Here is a 17,844-nt window from a genome sequence, read left to right as displayed (position 1 = left end):
GGAGTAAGATGTTGCCTCGGTTCTTGGTAAGTGTCCACCGATTTTTTTTCGCAAGTTGTTTCATCGCGTTGTGTTTGAGTAGTAGGGCCTTCCTATCCTCTTCCATCGTGATGAAACTGTTAGCACGATGGAGGATGTCTTGAAGGGTTATGTTTTTTTCACATAAAGGTCATCTCAAAAAAAAAAATTATCTTGAGTGTGTCCCCTAGAGATTACCACTGATGTGTCGTCTAGAACGTGCACTCTGGAGGTCAATCCCTTGAATATTTCTATGAATTCTCTGAGTCCTTCTCTAGGACCTTGAGACATCTTCCAAAGATTTGATACTGACGCTCTTTTCAGAGTAAACTTTATGTAATGGTTCAAGAACCGTGTAGAAAAGATCACATAAACTATCAATGAAATCTATTGTTAGTCTAGAGAACCAGGTTAGGGCATGTCCATTGAGGTTTTCCACAAACATCTGCCAATATTCGGTATCCTTCTCTTCATCGTTAAAGTGTGCTCGTCCATGACTATTGAAAGCGGTTATGTGATCCGTAAGATTGTATTCGCCTGAGAAAGATGAGACATGTAGCTTTTCTGTCTGATGAAATTTGATGTTGGTAATCATCTTTGTGAACGTGTTTGATCTCAGGAGTCGAACTCGTTACTTTATGGATCTTTGAGTTGATATCATGCATCCAACTCTGCAGGTCGACGAATTTTGGGGTTGTTTCTCGATCGGCTACTTATGGGGTTGTTTCTTGATCAGCTCCTTAAGCCGTATGTTTTCAGTACAAAAGATATGCCTTCTTGCTGTTGTGGGATGCTTGTCATCGGCGGCTAGTATCGTGATGATGGCAGTTATTTCAGCGAGACCCTTATTGGTTATTTTGTTAGCCTCGTTTTGTCGAGTGATAGGATCTATTATGTTTTTCATTATTTGCATCATGGGTGTGACGTTTGCAGCTTGCGGATTTGTATATGTGACAGATATTGTTGATGGTCTTTCTGATCTTTTCTTGGCGCTGCTTTCTAATTCTCCACAGACAATACCAATTGTTTAATCGAATTTTGCGCGTAATGGAAGTATGAACGAATTTGATGGTGAGCTATTTGAAAGAAGTTTATTGAATTAGATCAACAAATGATTACAAGGAGATTTGATCGAGTTTGTGTGAAAAGATGAAGAAAGAGAATAATGTAAACCCTATTTCTTTTACCGAATGTGTATGTTTGTGGATGTCCATCTCGGCTTTGATCCTTTCTTTATATACATGTCCTCTTTTCATTATGTTTCTAAGTCAATCTAACTTTATACTAATTTAATTTCTATCTCGGCTCTAGACTTTAGTTTGTAGTTTATTAGAATTAAAATTGTATTGACTAAAATATAATATATAAACATATATATATATATATATATAAATATGTTCGTCTCACTCCTGCTTTGCCACTTCATAAAGTCGGTTCTTGACAGGCCGACACGTGTCCGGGTTGGATGATACTCACCGTTTCACTTAATCACAATTATTAATGGGCTTTTTCTCTTTTTGTTAATAAATATTTCAGATCAGTGTTTTGGACTTAACATAATTGGGTTTCTAGGCTGTAAGGTAACACATGAGGGGGTCCCACATGAGACGGCTTCCTCTCCAAAAATAATGTCGACGAACGAAAGAAAGATCTGCTGCGTTTTAACAACTCCGGTTCAAACCTACGGCCAATGAAGATTTGCTGCACCGGCTACGCTGAATTCCGATCAAGGTCAGTTGGAAGGCGTCGTATTTGGCTGTTTGATTCCACTTCTTCTACCTTTGGTTGAATTTTGGAACCGTTTTGGAAGTCGGTTGGATTCATGCTTCCTCATTGACTATCACATTAAATCATTCAATGAACCCCCTTGTTAAAACATTTTAACTCAAATATAACTAATCTTAACATAAATAATCATTCGACACCCTAAAATTTTCAAAACTCATAAATCTTATTATATGCTTCTCTTAACAAAATTTTATAAAATATATATACAAAGGGAATGTACAATTACATCACAAAAAAAAACATGAATAATTTTAGGAATGACTTCAAGTTTTGAGTCTTATTCGCAAAAAAAACACCTTAAATAAGTTAGTTTAATTAAAAATATTATAAAACAAAAATTTTGAATTAAAATAAATATTAAAAATATAATGTTATTTATCAGAGAATAGTAAAATTTACAGTCATTATAATTCAAAACAAAAAAAATAATTATAATGATTCCATAAGTCTTTCATTATTTGTTCGTTTATTATATTTTTTAATCTATCATAATTTTAAATTACTTCATAAATTATTATAAAATCACTTTTATTATAACTTCCCGTCCGTAGGGCTGACCGGCCCTAGTATACATATACTAGGACCGGAGTATAATATATTATGAGTTTCCATACTTGTTGAAATAATTTTATAATATTTGAGTTGTTAATTTATATCAAAATAGTGTATATATCTAATCTTAGAAGATCATGCTGTATTTTATTGATTAGATTTTTCCATAAGTATCCGATATGGGGAATGACAATTTTCTTTATAAATGCTCATATATTACACTAGTACATTTTTTTGACATTTGGCAACGTTTTCATTTAAAAGCTCGTTTATTTAAAACGTGTCACAAAATACAAACGGCAACTTACAATTACTAGTTCCTGTTCTTTTGGGATTTTTTGTTCCATGCTTATCAGATAATATGTTTGTTTTTTGCCATTTGGCAAAGTTTTCTTTTATTTAAAGTTCTACTTCTATATACATATGCCACATATTATACATATTTTTCTTTACATTTACAAATACCATTCATGCATACTAAACCCAATCCAATTTATATTTTATTCTTTATATATGTCACATATTTTATTTGTTTTCTATTTGCCAAAGTTTTTTTCTTTATTAAAAACTCATTTAATTGGAAAGTGCTAGGATTACAAGAACTTCTATTCTTTTGGACACTGTTTGAAGATTATCATATAACACGTGTATAAATAGCTTCATGCATGACTAAACCATTATCCGTACACAGACTACATAACTCATCTCTCCACAGAACATATATAAGACCACTCCGCACATTCTCTTTCTTTATTTCCAATGGCATCAAAAGCCCTTACTGATGCGACCCTAGTGAACCACCAAGATGAGACCGAGAGAGAGTCAAGCGAGTTCGAGAAGAATCAGAAACGTTACCAAGACCTAATCGCCTCGTTTCCTCACGCCAATGGCTGGAGGCCAAAAGCTACGCTGATCCAGTACGGTGGTCACTGGATAGTACAGCCTCTCCTTGAAGGTTGGCTTCATGCACAAGACTTTTTCCAGGCACGACCCATTGACTTTTTCGTTTGTAGCTACCCAAAGTCAGGCACCACTTGGCTCAAAGCTCTAGCTTTCGCTATCGCCAATCGATCTTGCTCTGACCATTCCTCAAACCCTCTCTTAAAAAGCAACCCTCATGATCTTGTTCATTTCATTGAGGGCGAACTCTCTTTAGTCCCTCAAGTTGATGATGTTGCCAATGACAATGGGAACACTCTTTTCTCGACTCATATCCCGTATGGATTGTTACCCGAATCAATTTTGAAGTCGGGTTGTAAGATGGTTTACATCTGGAGAGACCCAAAGGACACATTTGTGTCCATGTGGAATTTTTTCCAAAAGGAAAGGTCAGACAATGGCCCTCTCAATACCCTAGAAGAGTCTTTCGACAAGTTATGTCAAGGTCTTTCTTTGTACGGTCCTTATCTAGATCATGTCATGTCGTATTGGAACGCTTACCAAGAGAATCCTGATCAGATTTTGTTCCTCAAGTATGAGACAATCAGAGCTGATACTTTGCCTTACGTGAAGAGATTGGCTGAGTTTATGGGTTATGGATTCACAGCTGAAGAAGAGAAGAAAGGGGTTGTTGAGGAGGTAGTGAATCTTTGCAGCTTTGAGACGTTGAAAAATCTTGAAGCCAACAAAGGAGAGAAAGATAGAGAGGGTACCGAAGGAAGAGAATGTTGGGATAAACTTGAAGTTAGCTTGAGTTTCAAGCTATCCTAATCACATAAGGATATGATTTACTAAAGTGATTAGGAAATATATGATTTGTGTTTATCTTATAGGATTAGGAGTTTCCTAAGTTCTATATAAGGATACCGATGTGTGTGGTTAATCCTGTGAGTTTATGAGTGATTGTGATTGAAGGTTTTGAGTGACTTTTATCCTTTGATTGATTAATAAGAATTTGATACTTCTTATACGAGTTCCTGTGTGTGATCTTGCAAAACCCTGAGACAATATTTGGTATCAGAGCCTTACAGTGAAGTTTTGAAGTTGCAGCAATCATGAGCGATGTAAAGGAAGAGTCCGTAGTAGGCAAAGATGCTAGACCTTCCTCTGTTAAGTTTCCAATGCTAACTTCCTCAAATTACACAGTATGGTCCATGAGAATGAAGATAGCGCTTAAGGTATGCAAAGTGTGGGAGACAATCGATCCTGGAAACAAAGATGAAGAAAAAAACAATATGGCAATCGCGTTTCTGTTTCAATCTATACCTGAAGCATTGATCCTCCAAGTAGGCGACATAGACACGGCTAAAGGTGTGTGGGAAGCAATAAAAACGAGATATGTTGGGGCTGAGAGAGTAAAGGAAGCTAGGCTACAAACTCTAATGGCGGAATTTGATAGGCTCAAGATGAAAGATGAAGATACAATTGATACTTTTGTCGGGAAACTATCAGAGATCTCATCAAAGTCTGCTTCATTAGGGGAGATGATAGAAGAACCTAAACTGGTGAAAAAATTTCTAAAGAGCTTACCAAGGAAGAAGTACATTCACATTGTGGCTTCTCTTGAACAAGTTCTCGACCTAAACACCACAACGTTTGAAGATATCATTGGGAGATTGAAAGCCTATGAAGAAAGAATTAGTGAAGATGATGATGATCAGTCAGACGAGCAAGGCAAGCTGATGTATGCAAGTTCTGAACAACAACAATTTGGTAGCTCTAGTGGAGCTAGAGGCAGAGGACGAGGAGGACACTCTGCTTGGAGAGGAAGAGGTCGTGGCAGATATGGGAACTTTCACAGTCAAAGAGACACATATAAATCAGGACAAGGACGTGATCTTTCTCGTATTACTTGTTTCAACTGCGATAAACAAGGGCATTATGCATCTGAATGTCCAGACAAGCAAGGACTTAAACTTCAAGAGATAGTGGAAACGAAATCCGATGAAACACAAGAGGCTGATGAATTAATGATGCATGAGCTTGTATATTTGAACGAGCAGAGAGTCAGCCCAAGCGTGTTTGATACTAACCTTGATGCAAGAGACGTGTGGTATTTGGATAATGGAGCAAGCAACCATATGAGTGGTAACAGAATTTTCTTTTCTACACTTGATGAAACAATCACCGGAAAGGTGAGATTTGGAGATGACTCTCGCATCGACATTAAGGGAAAAGGATCAATTCAGTTTGTGTTTAGAGGAGGTGAGAAGAAAGTCTTGGGTAATGTATACTACATTCCAGGACTAAAAAAGTAACATAGTTAGCTTGGGTCAAGCCACCGAAGCAGGGTGTAAAGTTCAGATGAAAAACGATCAACTTATCTTGCTTGATCGATACGGAAAGATGATGGTAAAGATAACTCGAACGAAGAACCGGCTATACAAAGTCATACTTGAAGTAGATAGCCTTGACTGCCTTCAGATCACAGCAAAAGGCGAGTCATCAAGGTGGCACGCACGCCTTGGACACATCAATACCAATACAATGAAGGCAATGATCAATACAGAGCGGGTGATTGGCATACCAGCAATCAAAGTTGAAACAGAAACATGTACGTCCTGTCTTCTTGGAAAGCAAACGAGAAAGTCGTTTCCAAAAACGACTGCATATCGAGCTACTCGACCACTTGAGCTGGTCCACGGCGATCTCTGCGGCCCCATCACACCTCCAACTCCAGCTCACAAGAGATACGTGTTTGTATTAATCGATGACTACTCTTGGTACATGTGGACTATGTTGCTACAGGAGAAAAGCGAAGCACTCGAGAAGTTCAAGAAGTTCAAAGTACTAGCAAACTTGAAACAAAAACTAAGTTGGGAACGTTTCGGACAGATAGAGGTGGAGAGTTCTGTTCACATGATTTTGTTACGTACTGTGAAAGGAATGGCGTTAACAGACACTTGACGGGACCATATACGCCTCAGCAGAATGGAGTTGTAGAGAGACGAAACAGAACTCTCCTAGAGATGACAAGGAGTATACTAAAACACATGAAGGTACCAAATCATCTCTGGGGCGAGGCTGTTAGACATTCAACATATCTGATCAATCGTCTCTCAACAAAGACACTAAATGGCAAGACACCATATGAAGCTCTGAGAAGTAAACCACCTAATATTTCACACCTCAAGGTGTTTGGTTGCGTCTGCTTTGCTAGTACCAATACGGTAGGACGAAATAAGCTCGATGATAGGACCAGGATCCTTGTTCACTTGGGAACAGAACCAGGCTCTAAAGCCTTTCGACTGCTTGATCCTACTAATAAGAAGATAGTAGTTAGTCGAGATGTTGTATTTGATGAAGGTAAAGGGTGGAACTGGATTAACGACAAGACATCTCCAGATAACAGTGATGGAACTTTCACGTTTGAAGTGGAGGAAACAGCGGAGAACAAAGAGAATGATGAAATAACTCAACCAAATCGTGAGTTAGAGACTGCAGAGGCAGATGAAAGAGAGGATGAAGAAGAGAATGGTGATAATAGTGATGATGATCAAGATGAGCAACCGCGCCTAAGACGTTCCACAAGAACAAGCAACAAACCTACTTATCTTGAAGATTATGTCTTGCTAGCCGAAGCAGAGTGTGAGCGTCTCTTAACAATAGTGAATGATGAACCTTGGGACTTCAATGAAGCCAAGGAACTAAAAGTATGGATTGACGCCTGTGAAGATGAGATTTACAGCATTGAGAAGAATCATACGTGGGAGCTTGTTGATCTGCCTTTAGGAGTAAAACCTATTGGTCTCAAATGGGTGTTCAAGATTAAGAGGAGCGCTGATGGTACTATCATTAAGTACAAGGCACGACTGGTTGCTAAAGGCTACGTTCAAAAGCAAGGAATTGATTACGATGAGGTTTTCGCGCCAGTGGCTCGTATTGAAACCATTCGATTAGTGATAGCTCTCGCAGCGTCAAAGGGATGGGAAATACATCATCTTGACGTCAAAACTGCGTTTCTTCATGGAGAACTAAGAGAAGAAGTGTTTGTCACTCAACCAGAGGGCTTTGAAGTTGTAGGCAAGGAGAATAAAGTTTACAAGCTTAAGAAAGCTCTTTACAGTTTAAAACAAGCCCCCCGGGCTTGGAACATCAAACTTAACAAGATCTTGCGTGAGTTCAAACTGCAGAGGTGCTCAAAGGAGCCATCACTATATAGGAAAGAAGAAAAGAGTGGAACGCTTGTCGTTGTTGTCTATGTGGATGATCTGCTTGTAACAGGATCTTCAGCGAGTTCGATTCTGCAGTTTAAAAGGGAGATGGCGTCAAGATTTGAGATGAGTGATCTTGGAAGGCTAACATATTACTTGGGAATTGAAGTGTGTCAGGGCCAAGAAGGCATTACGTTGAAACAAGATCGTTATGCTCGGAAAATTCTTGAAGAATGTGGAATGGATACTTGCAACTCTGTTTCTATACCCATGGATTTTAATGTAAAGCTATCAAAATCAGTTGAGGAGAAGAGTATTAATGAGAGAGACTACAGAAGAAGCATTGGGTGTCTGCGTTACTTACTTCACACACGTCCAGACCTATCCTTCTCCGTTGGAGTACTAAGTAGGTATATGCATGATCCCAAGGAATCACACGGTGCTGCCCTGAAACAAGTAATGCGTTATCTACGCGGGACTGTCTCGCTTGGCCTCATGTTTGAGCGGTCTACGGGGTTAGAACTGATAGGCTTTAGTGATGCATCTCATAATGTTGACAATGACGACGGTAAAAGTACTACAGGGCATGTGTTTTATTTGAATACAAGTCCGATAACATGGTGCTCTTGTAAGCAAGAGATTGTAGCTCTATCTTCATATGAGGCTGAGTTTATGGCGGCAACAGAAGTAGCTAAACAAGGAATATGGCTTCAGGAACTATTGGGAGAAGTTGTCGGCCAGTCTAGTAAGAAGGTAGTCATAAAGGTTGACAACAAGTCTGCAATTGCTCTTACGAAAAATCCAGTATTTCATGGTCGCAGTAAGCATATACATAGAAGGTTTCACTTTATTAGAGAGTGTGTTGAGAAAGAGCAAGTTGAGGTGGAGCATGTTCCAGGTAGTGAACAACGAGCAGACATTTTGACAAAGTCTCTTGGAAGAATCAAGTTTGCTGAGATGAGGAAGATGATCGGTGTCCAAATGGTGAGTGAAGAGAACTTCAAGCTTAAGGGGGGGGAATGTTGGGATAAACTTGAAGTTAGCTTGAGTTTCAAGCTATCCTAATCACATAAGGATATGATTTACTAAAGTGATTAGGAAATATATGATTTGTGTTTATCTTATAGGATTAGAAGTTTCCTAAGTTCTATATAAGGATACCGATGTGTGTGGTTAATCCTGTGAGTTTATGAGTGATTGTGATTGAAGGTTTTGAGTGACTTTTATCCTTTGATTGATTAATAAGAATTTGTACTTCTTATACGAGTTCCTTTGTGTGATCTTGCAAAACCCTGAGACAATAGAGAAGACATTCCTTCTAATTTTTATCCAAAAAGCGCATATTTCAGAAAGGGAAAGGTTGGAGACTGGAGCAACTACTTGACTCCGGAAATGGCAGCTCGAATCGACGGATTAATGGAAGAGAGATTCAAGGGAACCGGTTTGCTAGAACATGATATCTGACCGGTTTGTATTCCCAGTTTACTTGCATGACAAGTTTTTTCCTATTTCAGTGTTATTCTAAAATGTAATGAGTGATCATTTGAAAGACCAAATCTTGTTTCTGATATAGTGTTAATGATTTGGGTTTGTAGCCCTTTCGCTTTGCCACGATTTATGCAAAGTCTTGATCCTATGCAAATCTTGTTTCCACACACATGATTTGGTCTGCAATTATTGATTCTATTTATTTTATTTCATAATTTCCATCATTCCATTAGTTGGATATGGGCGAATTGGTTTTACAAAACTAAACGCCAATTTCTTTATTTCTCCAGTTAAAACGGGCACATACCAATCAACTCCTTTCTACCATGGCAACCTTCCGAGCTGGGTTTAATCGGACTAATAACGCCCGCTTTAGGACAGAGGTTATAATTATCCAATACACCTTGGTTATTTATGTCTTCTTGACAGGTACTAAATTGATAATAATGTAGTACTATTCTAGACAAACAAGTATATCCATTAAGCAGAGAGACATAAGATTAACCCAAACAAAAGATCTTTTTTGCTAAGAGCCAAAGTAAACAAAGATCAGCCTTCGTAGTCGCCTTGTGCAAACTTGTTCTCGGGGTAATACACAGCAACCACTTGGTTTCCTCCAAATTTTCTTCCATTCATTCCCGATCTGGCCTTTGCTGCGCCATCTACATCCGCATACTCTAAGAAAACCTGCATTAATATAAATATCATTCAGAGGGATTCGTGATCATGAACTTAGTAAAAAGGAACACTGTTTCTCAGAGTAGAAAACGGACCTTTCCAACTCCTGGTGTTGGATCATGATCAGGATTGGGCCTCGGAATCACAACATTCACCAAGTTACCTGCACACAACAATGGATTTGGATTACCAAGAGTTTGGACAGTGTAACTGTTAGCAAATGGCAGTAACATTGCTTACCGAATTTTCCACCTTCTTGTCTCATGTCCTCCATTATGTCTTCATATTCTTCATCATCTCCAAGATCATCAGCTGTAACCACTTGAGTCAAACATACAATCTTGGTGGGCGTGCCTCCCGGTTGTAGCATAAGCCTCTGTTACACCAAGTTCAATACTTAATGAGTGATCTTCAGATATACAGTAGTAAAGGGCAGACGATTTATAGAGACAAAGCATGAAGCAAATCACTCACCTGCAAAGCAATCTGCTGTTGAGCATGAAGTAATACTTCTTCTTGCTCAGGTTTAGGTTGAATCACACCCTGGACTGCACGCCTCACTGTAAGTGTCTTATCACCCATCTTAATCCCGTTTAGAGCGGCACAAGCAATATCTGTCACTGAAGGATCTTGGAAAACACAAAACGCATATCCCTTGGAGTTTCCAGTTTCCCTGTCTTTAACCAAGTTAAAACCTCTCAGGGGCCCAAAAGACTCCAAGAGCTCCCTGATCTGTTCCTCTGTGAAGTAATAAGGAAGCCCACCAACAAAAATGCGGTCCGGACCCTCAAGCCCACCAGTAGACCCCGAAGACAATCCAACAGCCGCCAAATTGAGACTGGGATTAGGCTGGCTCGGGCCAAGAGCTGCAGCAAGCGACGGGTTATAGTCAGTTGGCCTTCTCACCTTTACAGGAACCCCCTGGAGATGTGAAAAGTACATATTTTAATTCATAAAGATGATAAAACTGAACATCTAAACTGAGAAAGAAGATTATAATCACCTCTAATATAATTCCGTCTAATGCCATTGCATTACTAGCCTCCTCAACGGATCTCATCTCCACAAAAGCGAACTTCTTTTCATGGTTTATGTAAACATTGACCACCGCATCACCTATGAATGAAAATCAAAGAGAGAGTGAGTAATTGTCTAGACCTGTCCAAAATCTAAAAACAAAAAGCAAAGAAACTATCATCACCTGGCCCAGCAGTGTTTCCCCCAATCGCCGACATCACTTGGCTAAAGAAAGTTGCAACCGACTAAAACATGAAAATCCATTCTCAGTAGTCATAAATGACATCGCCAAAATTTGTGGTTTTAAAAGCTATTATAGACAAAAAGTATAAAAAAACCTGTTCATTTGCAGTAGGTGGAAGGCCACCAACATAGACTCGTCGAGCATGCCTAGTTGCCTGTGACCATAACACAGTATTGTATGAGAATCTTGACAAATGATAGACAACAAGAAAATAAAGAAGACTGGTTAATCTTACCTGCTGAGTCATTGCCTGCATTGGCAGTAAAGGAAGCGCGCCCATTTGCTAGGTGAGAAAAAAAAAGAGAAGTTATCAGCATGTTTGCCAAAAAAAAAAGCAGGAGAAAAAAGGTAAAACATAGATAATACCTGACCAGGGACCATTGCAAGCATGTTAGGGAACATCCCTGGAATACCAGCAGTAGCTGGCACACTAGGAACCTGGCCTGCTATAACAAGTAGTAGACATCATAGAGTGTTAGTCAGAAATTATTATTTTCCGGATAAGCAGAGACCAGCCAACAAGTACAAAGCTACAACACCTTCCTACCAAGTAAATCCGCCAGTACAGAGTAAATCAGCGTCTTATGAATATTAAAATATGAAAATGTAATATCTGTTTCAAAATTGGCAAAACTTGTTAAGGCTAGAAAACAGGCATATAGTTGCCAGTCGAAGATAAAGAATACCAATGACAACCGTTGCACTGATTCCTCCTTGTACATAGCCTTCTTAGTTCTTACTACAAAGATAAGACACAAAAACAAACAAACACCACCAAAAAAAGACAAAAACAAAACTCTCTCAGTTCCAGAACCACTTCACCAGGGAACAAAAATAGTAAAACATCCTATGAAGAGAGCAAGGATTTAAAAGCCCTCTGCAATTAAAATGCAGCTTACCAAAGTTACACCGTGTAATTGATAATGATCTTTCCAAACTACGTAAAATCAAAAACAACAAGCAGTTAAGGAACAAAATAATGTTGGGTAGATGAAGAAGCATATACCTGCGGCAGCAACAGCAGTAGCAGCTAACATTGCAGAAGCAGGGGGCGCCATATCGAATCCACTTACCCTCTTGCTGAAAGGGCAATTATCAAGAGGTCAGACATCAGTACAAACAGCTAGGAAATAGAAATGGCTGCACTAAACCTAAGTAACACACAAATAAACATCCAAATAATACTACATCTTGGTTGTTCATGCATTCACAAATATGATAGTATCAACTGCCTATAAACCTCAAGATGCGTACACATATATATATATTTATATCATGTTTGAAGATAATAGAGACATCAAAAACTAAAAATAAGGGGTTTCTTTGACTTGACATCACAACACATTGCAATAACAGAGAAAGCAGGTACCTCTTAGACCGTGAGCGTGAGCGTGAACGTGATCTATGTTGAGACCTACGCCTATGCTCGGATCTTGACCTACGTTCAGAGCGGCTCCTGGAGCGAGAGCGTGACCGTCGCCTGTGTCTCTCCTCTCTATCTCGATCGCGAGAGCTTCTGTGGATAAGTGATGACACCGTCAACTTAAAGAAAAAGAATAGTAACAGACTATTAAGTACCTGTGACGGTGTCGACTTCTGTAATGATCATCGTCATCATCATCATCATCGAGATCATCTCTCTCACGTTCCCTTTTCTCACTACGTTCTCTGCTACGGTCCCTATGACGATCTCTACGATGGCGGTCGCGTTCCCTATCTCTGTCCCTGTCTTTATCAGGCCCCTTTTCCTTGTCCTTGTCCTTGTCCCTGCTTCTTGAAGAATCCTTATCCAGATCATGAGAATCCTGCAAAGCGAAACAAATGAATAAATGCAGACCATCTAATGGCAGAGGCTTCTACAATAGCATAATACACCCAAACCTAACTCTTTATATAGCTTAAACTATCAAACACATAACTGCTACTAAATGACAACAGGAAGAAGCCAATGAATCGAACAAAGATCAAGTGTACATACTCGAGACTTGAATGGCGAGCTCTTCCTAGCTATGTAGTTCTCCTTGTCGTTATTGTCATCGGTGGCGAGAGTGACACTATCTCCGTTACCTTCGTAATTCATCTTCCCCCTTTGTGATTGTGAAGAAAACCCTAGAAGCGATTTATCGAGAATGACATTATTACGAAGAGGAAGAAGGTCAAGGATATTATCGTAAATTGCTTCCTTACGTATAAGAGGGCCTACACCAACCGTGTATGGGCGTAAGTTGGTCGAATCACAAAACATGGGCTGCGTTTGACTAATGGGCCTATCAGTTACATCAACCAAACTTCCTATGGACCAACTCGTGCATAATCGTTATGCAATACACTAGAGATTTTTATTCAAGGAACGAAATGACTGAAAAGAGATACCCTCAATAATCTTTATCCATAACCCCTCATTTAGAGTTGGCTGTGTCAGCCAATCAAGCAGAGATGACATGTTTTTTAGGAGTTAACACAAAATGTAAAGAATATATAGTGAAATTAAGCTATTGGATGACAACGAATATTTTCTGTCGTGAACCTAAGGTATGGTAACTGAAACTAGTATCACAAAGCTTTTGTATAGAGAATCAATGTTCCATAGGAAATATGTTATCTCATATGGTAGATTATAACACGATATTTCACGGTTAAGAGGAATCTGACACGTCATTGTATACGATGTGATAATCATTGTCTTCGATGTAGGGAAGCTGATGAATCTGTTAATCAAGTTATTTTGAAATGTCCACCTATTATACAGACCTGAGCATTATCATCGACTCCTTCATGCCCATCGATTTTTTTTTAATTACCAATGTGTATTTTAAATGAAAAATTGATATAAGAGAATACAGCTACTAGTCATAAATCATAGATAAATGTAAACACAAATCTACTGATTATATTTAAGTCCGCACAAACGTGCGGAGCCGTCCACCTAGTAATCTTTTATTTTCAAAAGAATGTTCTAACACAATTGTATATTGAATTAATAATTTTTAGCCCATATTATTTTATTTTAAAAATATTATATTAATATTTAGAAGTTAAATAATTATAAAAAATCAGTAAGACCATATACAATGAGACTAGCTGCTGAATAAAAATTTCAACAGTTGAACTTTTATAATGAGCTTGTTTAAAATCCAAAAAAAATCTGATGTTAGATTAGTTCTTGTTGAATTTATTGAACATGTTGAAAGTGTATAATGAGGGATCCACCGTGTTGATTTTCTCTACTTTAAACCACACACATAAAAAAAATATGATAGAAAGTGACAATTTTTCTTTTTATTTAAAAAAAAAAGAGAAAAAAATTGTATCCGCACATGCCAAACAATATCACCGGTTGATGGAGTTTTATAATTTTTTGTTATACCCTAATTACTTTAGATCAATTATCTTGTATCAAATAAGATTTCTTATAAAAAAATTATATCAAAATTTATAAATTTTTGTGGTCTACAAAAAAAAAAGATTTTGTTCATTTGATTTGGATATAGGAAAAATCAGTTATTTCCTACAATATTTTCAATATTTTTGAAGAAAAGATTATTTCAAGTTGATCAAAAATATTTTGTGTTAAAAAGATATTTAAAATTTATTTAGTTTTTAGTTTATTATGGTTTTTAGTTTATTATGGTTTTTAGATATGTTTTCATTTTTTTGCTATAAAATACAATTATAAAAGAAGAAAAATATGAGACAAAAATGGTGAGTAGAGTGTTAAATTTTGTTAAATGAAATTATTTAAGGTGTAAAAATTAAATGAATATTGAATTAATAGGTGGAAGATGATATGGAGTGTTAAAAGTGTTGATTAAGGTGTTAAATAATTTCAACCCATTGTAAGGATTGTTTGCAAAAAAAAAAATTACTTTACAAACTTTAGTGGCTGTAGACTTACAAAACAATTTCCTTTGCAAACTTTATAGTTTAATTAATAGGTAATAACATGCGTCTTGCAGGAGATGTGATTATTACCGTTGTTATTTTTTAGTAAAGAGATAATTAAATTTGTTTAATCTGAATATCGGTTCGGTTTTAAGTTATACATATTATTATACAGGACAATTTTTATATGTTATTGGCAAAAAAACAAGAGGCTATGACTATGATAGTGTTTTTTTTTTATAACGAAGTTACTTGTTCATTGGGTTTTGGTATAACTTTTTAAAAATATAAAAAATAGAAGAAAAACTATCTACCTGATAATCAATCTTAAATCCGAAGAAGCTAATTCTCTTGTAAAGGTAATTTAACTTTCAATAAAACAAGAATCATTTTGAGAGAAACGGCGACAAAAATGGCGATTGCCAATAGAAGATGAATCTGTGTCAGTTTCAATTTTTTCTTTTGATTTTGGAAGATCGGAGGAAGGGTTATCATCAGGAGAGGGGGATCGGTTTGATTCTCAATGCGACGGTATATGGCGATTTGAATCTGGGGGAATCTTGGGGTTTTCAAATAATCTGGAGATATGGGGATCGTAAGGAAATTCCAATTTGGAATTTGAATGATTTTAGGCTGGCTAGCGAAAAACTTCTATCTTATTGGGATCTGCTGGCAGGAAAAAAGGAATTCGGGGATCTCGTCGTTATGGTAATTTTGTGGTTTCTGTACAATTATTTTTGGGTAGACTTTCAGCGAATTAATATAATTCCTTTCTCATATGAGTTTGGTAATAGGAAATACGGGATGTGGATGTATGTAAAAGGGAGATTTGGGAGTATCTTAGAAGATCGTGATTTCTATGGATTTGGTGGAATTTCCAAAGTTACTGATCAATCTTTTCGATTGAGTGTTAGGGTGGATTATGGATACAAAATAATTTCGGTGGATCTCTTCGGTTTTAATAGATGCTCAATTTGGCTGAAGATTGATTTTTTGATATCAAAATGGATTGCAAATGATATTTTGGGGCATTTACAGTTTATGATTGATAGAAATATTGCTTGCTGGTTGTGTATATATAGAACACCTTACGAGCTTTTGTTAAGTCATATTCTCTGTTCACTCTTGACTTATATATCTTTATACTCTTGTTTTTTCTCTGGTTGTGTGAGGAGAATCATGTCTCAAGGACAATGGCTTGTGAAGTCTGGGGGCCAGAAGAAGCAGGCGCCAAGTGGGGGTTTGAAGATTTCGATCCCGAAGTTTGACAACTCCACGCTTATTACGGGGTATTCAAAGACTCTGATTGGCCGGTGCATGAATCCGCCGAAGCAGGAGATGAATGGATTGCTGTATCATCTCCCACAAATCTGGAATGTTGAAGAGAGGGTGGTGGGCGCAGACTTGGGTCTTGGAAGATTCCAGTTTGATTTTCAGGAAGAGGAGGATATCATTGAAGTGCTTAAGAAGGGGCCTTTTCATTTTGATAACTGGATGTTGTCTGTGGTGAGATGGGAACCTGTGGTGGAGGATAATTATCCTTCGAAGATTACTTTTTGGGTGAGGGCTATTGGAGTTCCTTTACACTTTTGGGCGGAACCGACTTTCAAGAGTATTGGTGATGCGTTGGGGGAGGTTCGTGGAGATGATGCGATTGATATTAATGATGGGAAGATTCGGGTGATTTTGGATGCGTTTAAGCCGCTGGTATTTTCTATCACTGTGGAGTTTCATAGTGGGGAGGAGACAGTGATTGCGTTGCGCTACGATCGTCTTCATGGCTTCTGCAGGACGTGCTCGAGCTTGAGACACGACCAATCAAGGTGTCCTACCACGAAAGGCGCAACGGAGGATGGTGATGTTGGTCCATCTGACAAGCCGGATCAAGGAGGGAAAGCGTTAAGCTATAAGGGGGCAGTGGAGTCTCAACATACGGAGAACACTTCTGGTGGAGAGAGTAGGAGGCAAAACCAGCAGGGGGCGGGAAAGCAGGATGTGAAAGGGAAAGGCATTGCTTATGAGGGAGGAAGACAAGGGGGGGTAGCCAAATCGGGGCCAGGGAGAAGGTATAGAGAAAATGGGAGACCAACGGCGAGGTATGTTAGACAGGCTGGATATCTTCCACCTCACGAGCTGAATGATAGCTATGTTATGGCAACGAGTGGTATCAATGGGTTGAGGAATCAGGAGGTGGGAGGCCATCTGGATACTCAACAAAAATTAATGCTTGAGGCATTCAAGAGTGGGGCAAAGGGGGAGGTTTCAGAGTCTAAGGCCCGTAAAGCTTTACTGTTTGAGAGCGAAGGTCATGAGGAGGGACTTGCTGTAACATCAGGTGGGGATCCTGTAGAAACGGTTCAGAGGAGGGAAGAAGTTATGGAGAAGTCGGGATTCTCTAAGGAGGTGGCTACGGCAGAGACGGAAGGTATGGAGGGAAATAATTTTGTGGAGTGTTCAAATGCGGAGCAGGAAGGAATGCAGGTGCTGGAGATGGGAAACAAGGAAGAGGTGGTGTCGTCGGAGATGGTAGCAGGCCTGGATGAGGAAGATGGGCATTTGGAGTATGAGATGATGGAGGATGGTGTGGACGATGTGAGTTCTGAGCGAGAGGCGTCTGGTGATTTAAACTCCATGGATGTTGTGGAAGCTTCTCCGGTTGCTGAAAGTGAAGACTTAGTAGGAGAGAAAGAGCATCAGGTCCCAAAGAAGAAGAATGGGAAGATCACTGCTGCTGCCATGGGAGGAAACGCGAAGAAAAGATTGGTTCAGAGTCTCGTGTCTCCACGGAAGAAGGCAATGGCAAAACAAGGCAGTAAGGCGGGAGACAAGGGTCAAGTCCCCACCAGGAAGGCTTTGATTAAGCCGAAACCAGACCAGGATTAATTTCCTTGTTTTTTTTTCAATTAAGTTATGAATAAGTGTAGGGCTTTTGATATGAAGTTTCTGGTTTATTATATTTTGTTCTCTTGGTTTAAGTTGTCTCTGATAAAGTCAGGGAGTTGGAATAAAGGAGTTGGTTCCCGTTTTAATTTTCTTCGTCTATGTTGGAGTATAAAGTTTCATTTGGAAGTATGTATTTTTACT

General features: G+C 38.5%; 3 protein-coding genes across 10 annotated transcripts; 2 read left to right on the top strand and 1 right to left on the bottom strand.

Annotated features, from left to right (window-relative positions):
• The first annotated feature begins 3,117 nt into the window (after positions 1-3,117).
• On the top strand, positions 3,118-4,068 carry LOC106363254 (cytosolic sulfotransferase 18-like). The gene has a single exon (XM_013803032.3). It carries the CDS (start codon positions 3,118-3,120, stop codon positions 4,066-4,068), a length of 951 nt encoding a protein of 316 aa, XP_013658486.2.
• Positions 4,069-9,329: 5,261 nt separating this feature from the next.
• On the bottom strand, positions 9,330-13,049 carry LOC106451648 (splicing factor U2af large subunit B). Of its 8 annotated transcripts, none has more exons than XM_013893602.3 (13): positions 12,857-13,049; positions 12,457-12,683; positions 12,248-12,394; positions 11,885-11,958; positions 11,245-11,324; positions 11,114-11,161; positions 10,973-11,032; positions 10,819-10,879; positions 10,621-10,733; positions 10,092-10,538; positions 9,858-9,993; positions 9,713-9,780; positions 9,330-9,626 (listed from the first exon to the last, which is right to left on the bottom strand). In XM_013893602.3, exons 1-13 carry the CDS (start codon positions 12,956-12,958, stop codon positions 9,489-9,491), a joined length of 1,701 nt encoding a protein of 566 aa, XP_013749056.2. In that variant the 5' UTR covers positions 12,959-13,049; the 3' UTR covers positions 9,330-9,488. The 8 variants fall into 8 exon arrangements, with proteins under 8 accessions (XP_013749056.2, XP_013749064.2, XP_048592067.1 ...); XM_013893610.3 differs by having other exon boundaries at positions 11,245-11,321; XM_048736110.1 differs by lacking the exons at positions 12,457-12,683; positions 12,857-13,049 and adding exons at positions 11,565-11,617; positions 11,778-11,815.
• Positions 13,050-13,870: 821 nt separating this feature from the next.
• LOC111199242 lies at positions 13,871-17,789 on the top strand. Its single transcript, XM_022688805.2, has 2 exons — positions 13,871-15,468; positions 15,936-17,789. Exon 2 carries the CDS (start codon positions 15,940-15,942, stop codon positions 17,641-17,643), a length of 1,704 nt encoding a protein of 567 aa, XP_022544526.2. The 5' UTR covers positions 13,871-15,468; positions 15,936-15,939; the 3' UTR covers positions 17,644-17,789.
• Positions 17,790-17,844: the final 55 nt, after the last annotated feature.

This window comes from Brassica napus, chromosome A1 (genome assembly GCF_020379485.1).
Source record: "Brassica napus cultivar Da-Ae chromosome A1, Da-Ae, whole genome shotgun sequence".
Lineage (NCBI taxonomy): Eukaryota > Viridiplantae > Streptophyta > Magnoliopsida > Brassicales > Brassicaceae > Brassica > Brassica napus.
This window is presented reverse-complemented; position numbering and strand designations above follow the sequence as displayed.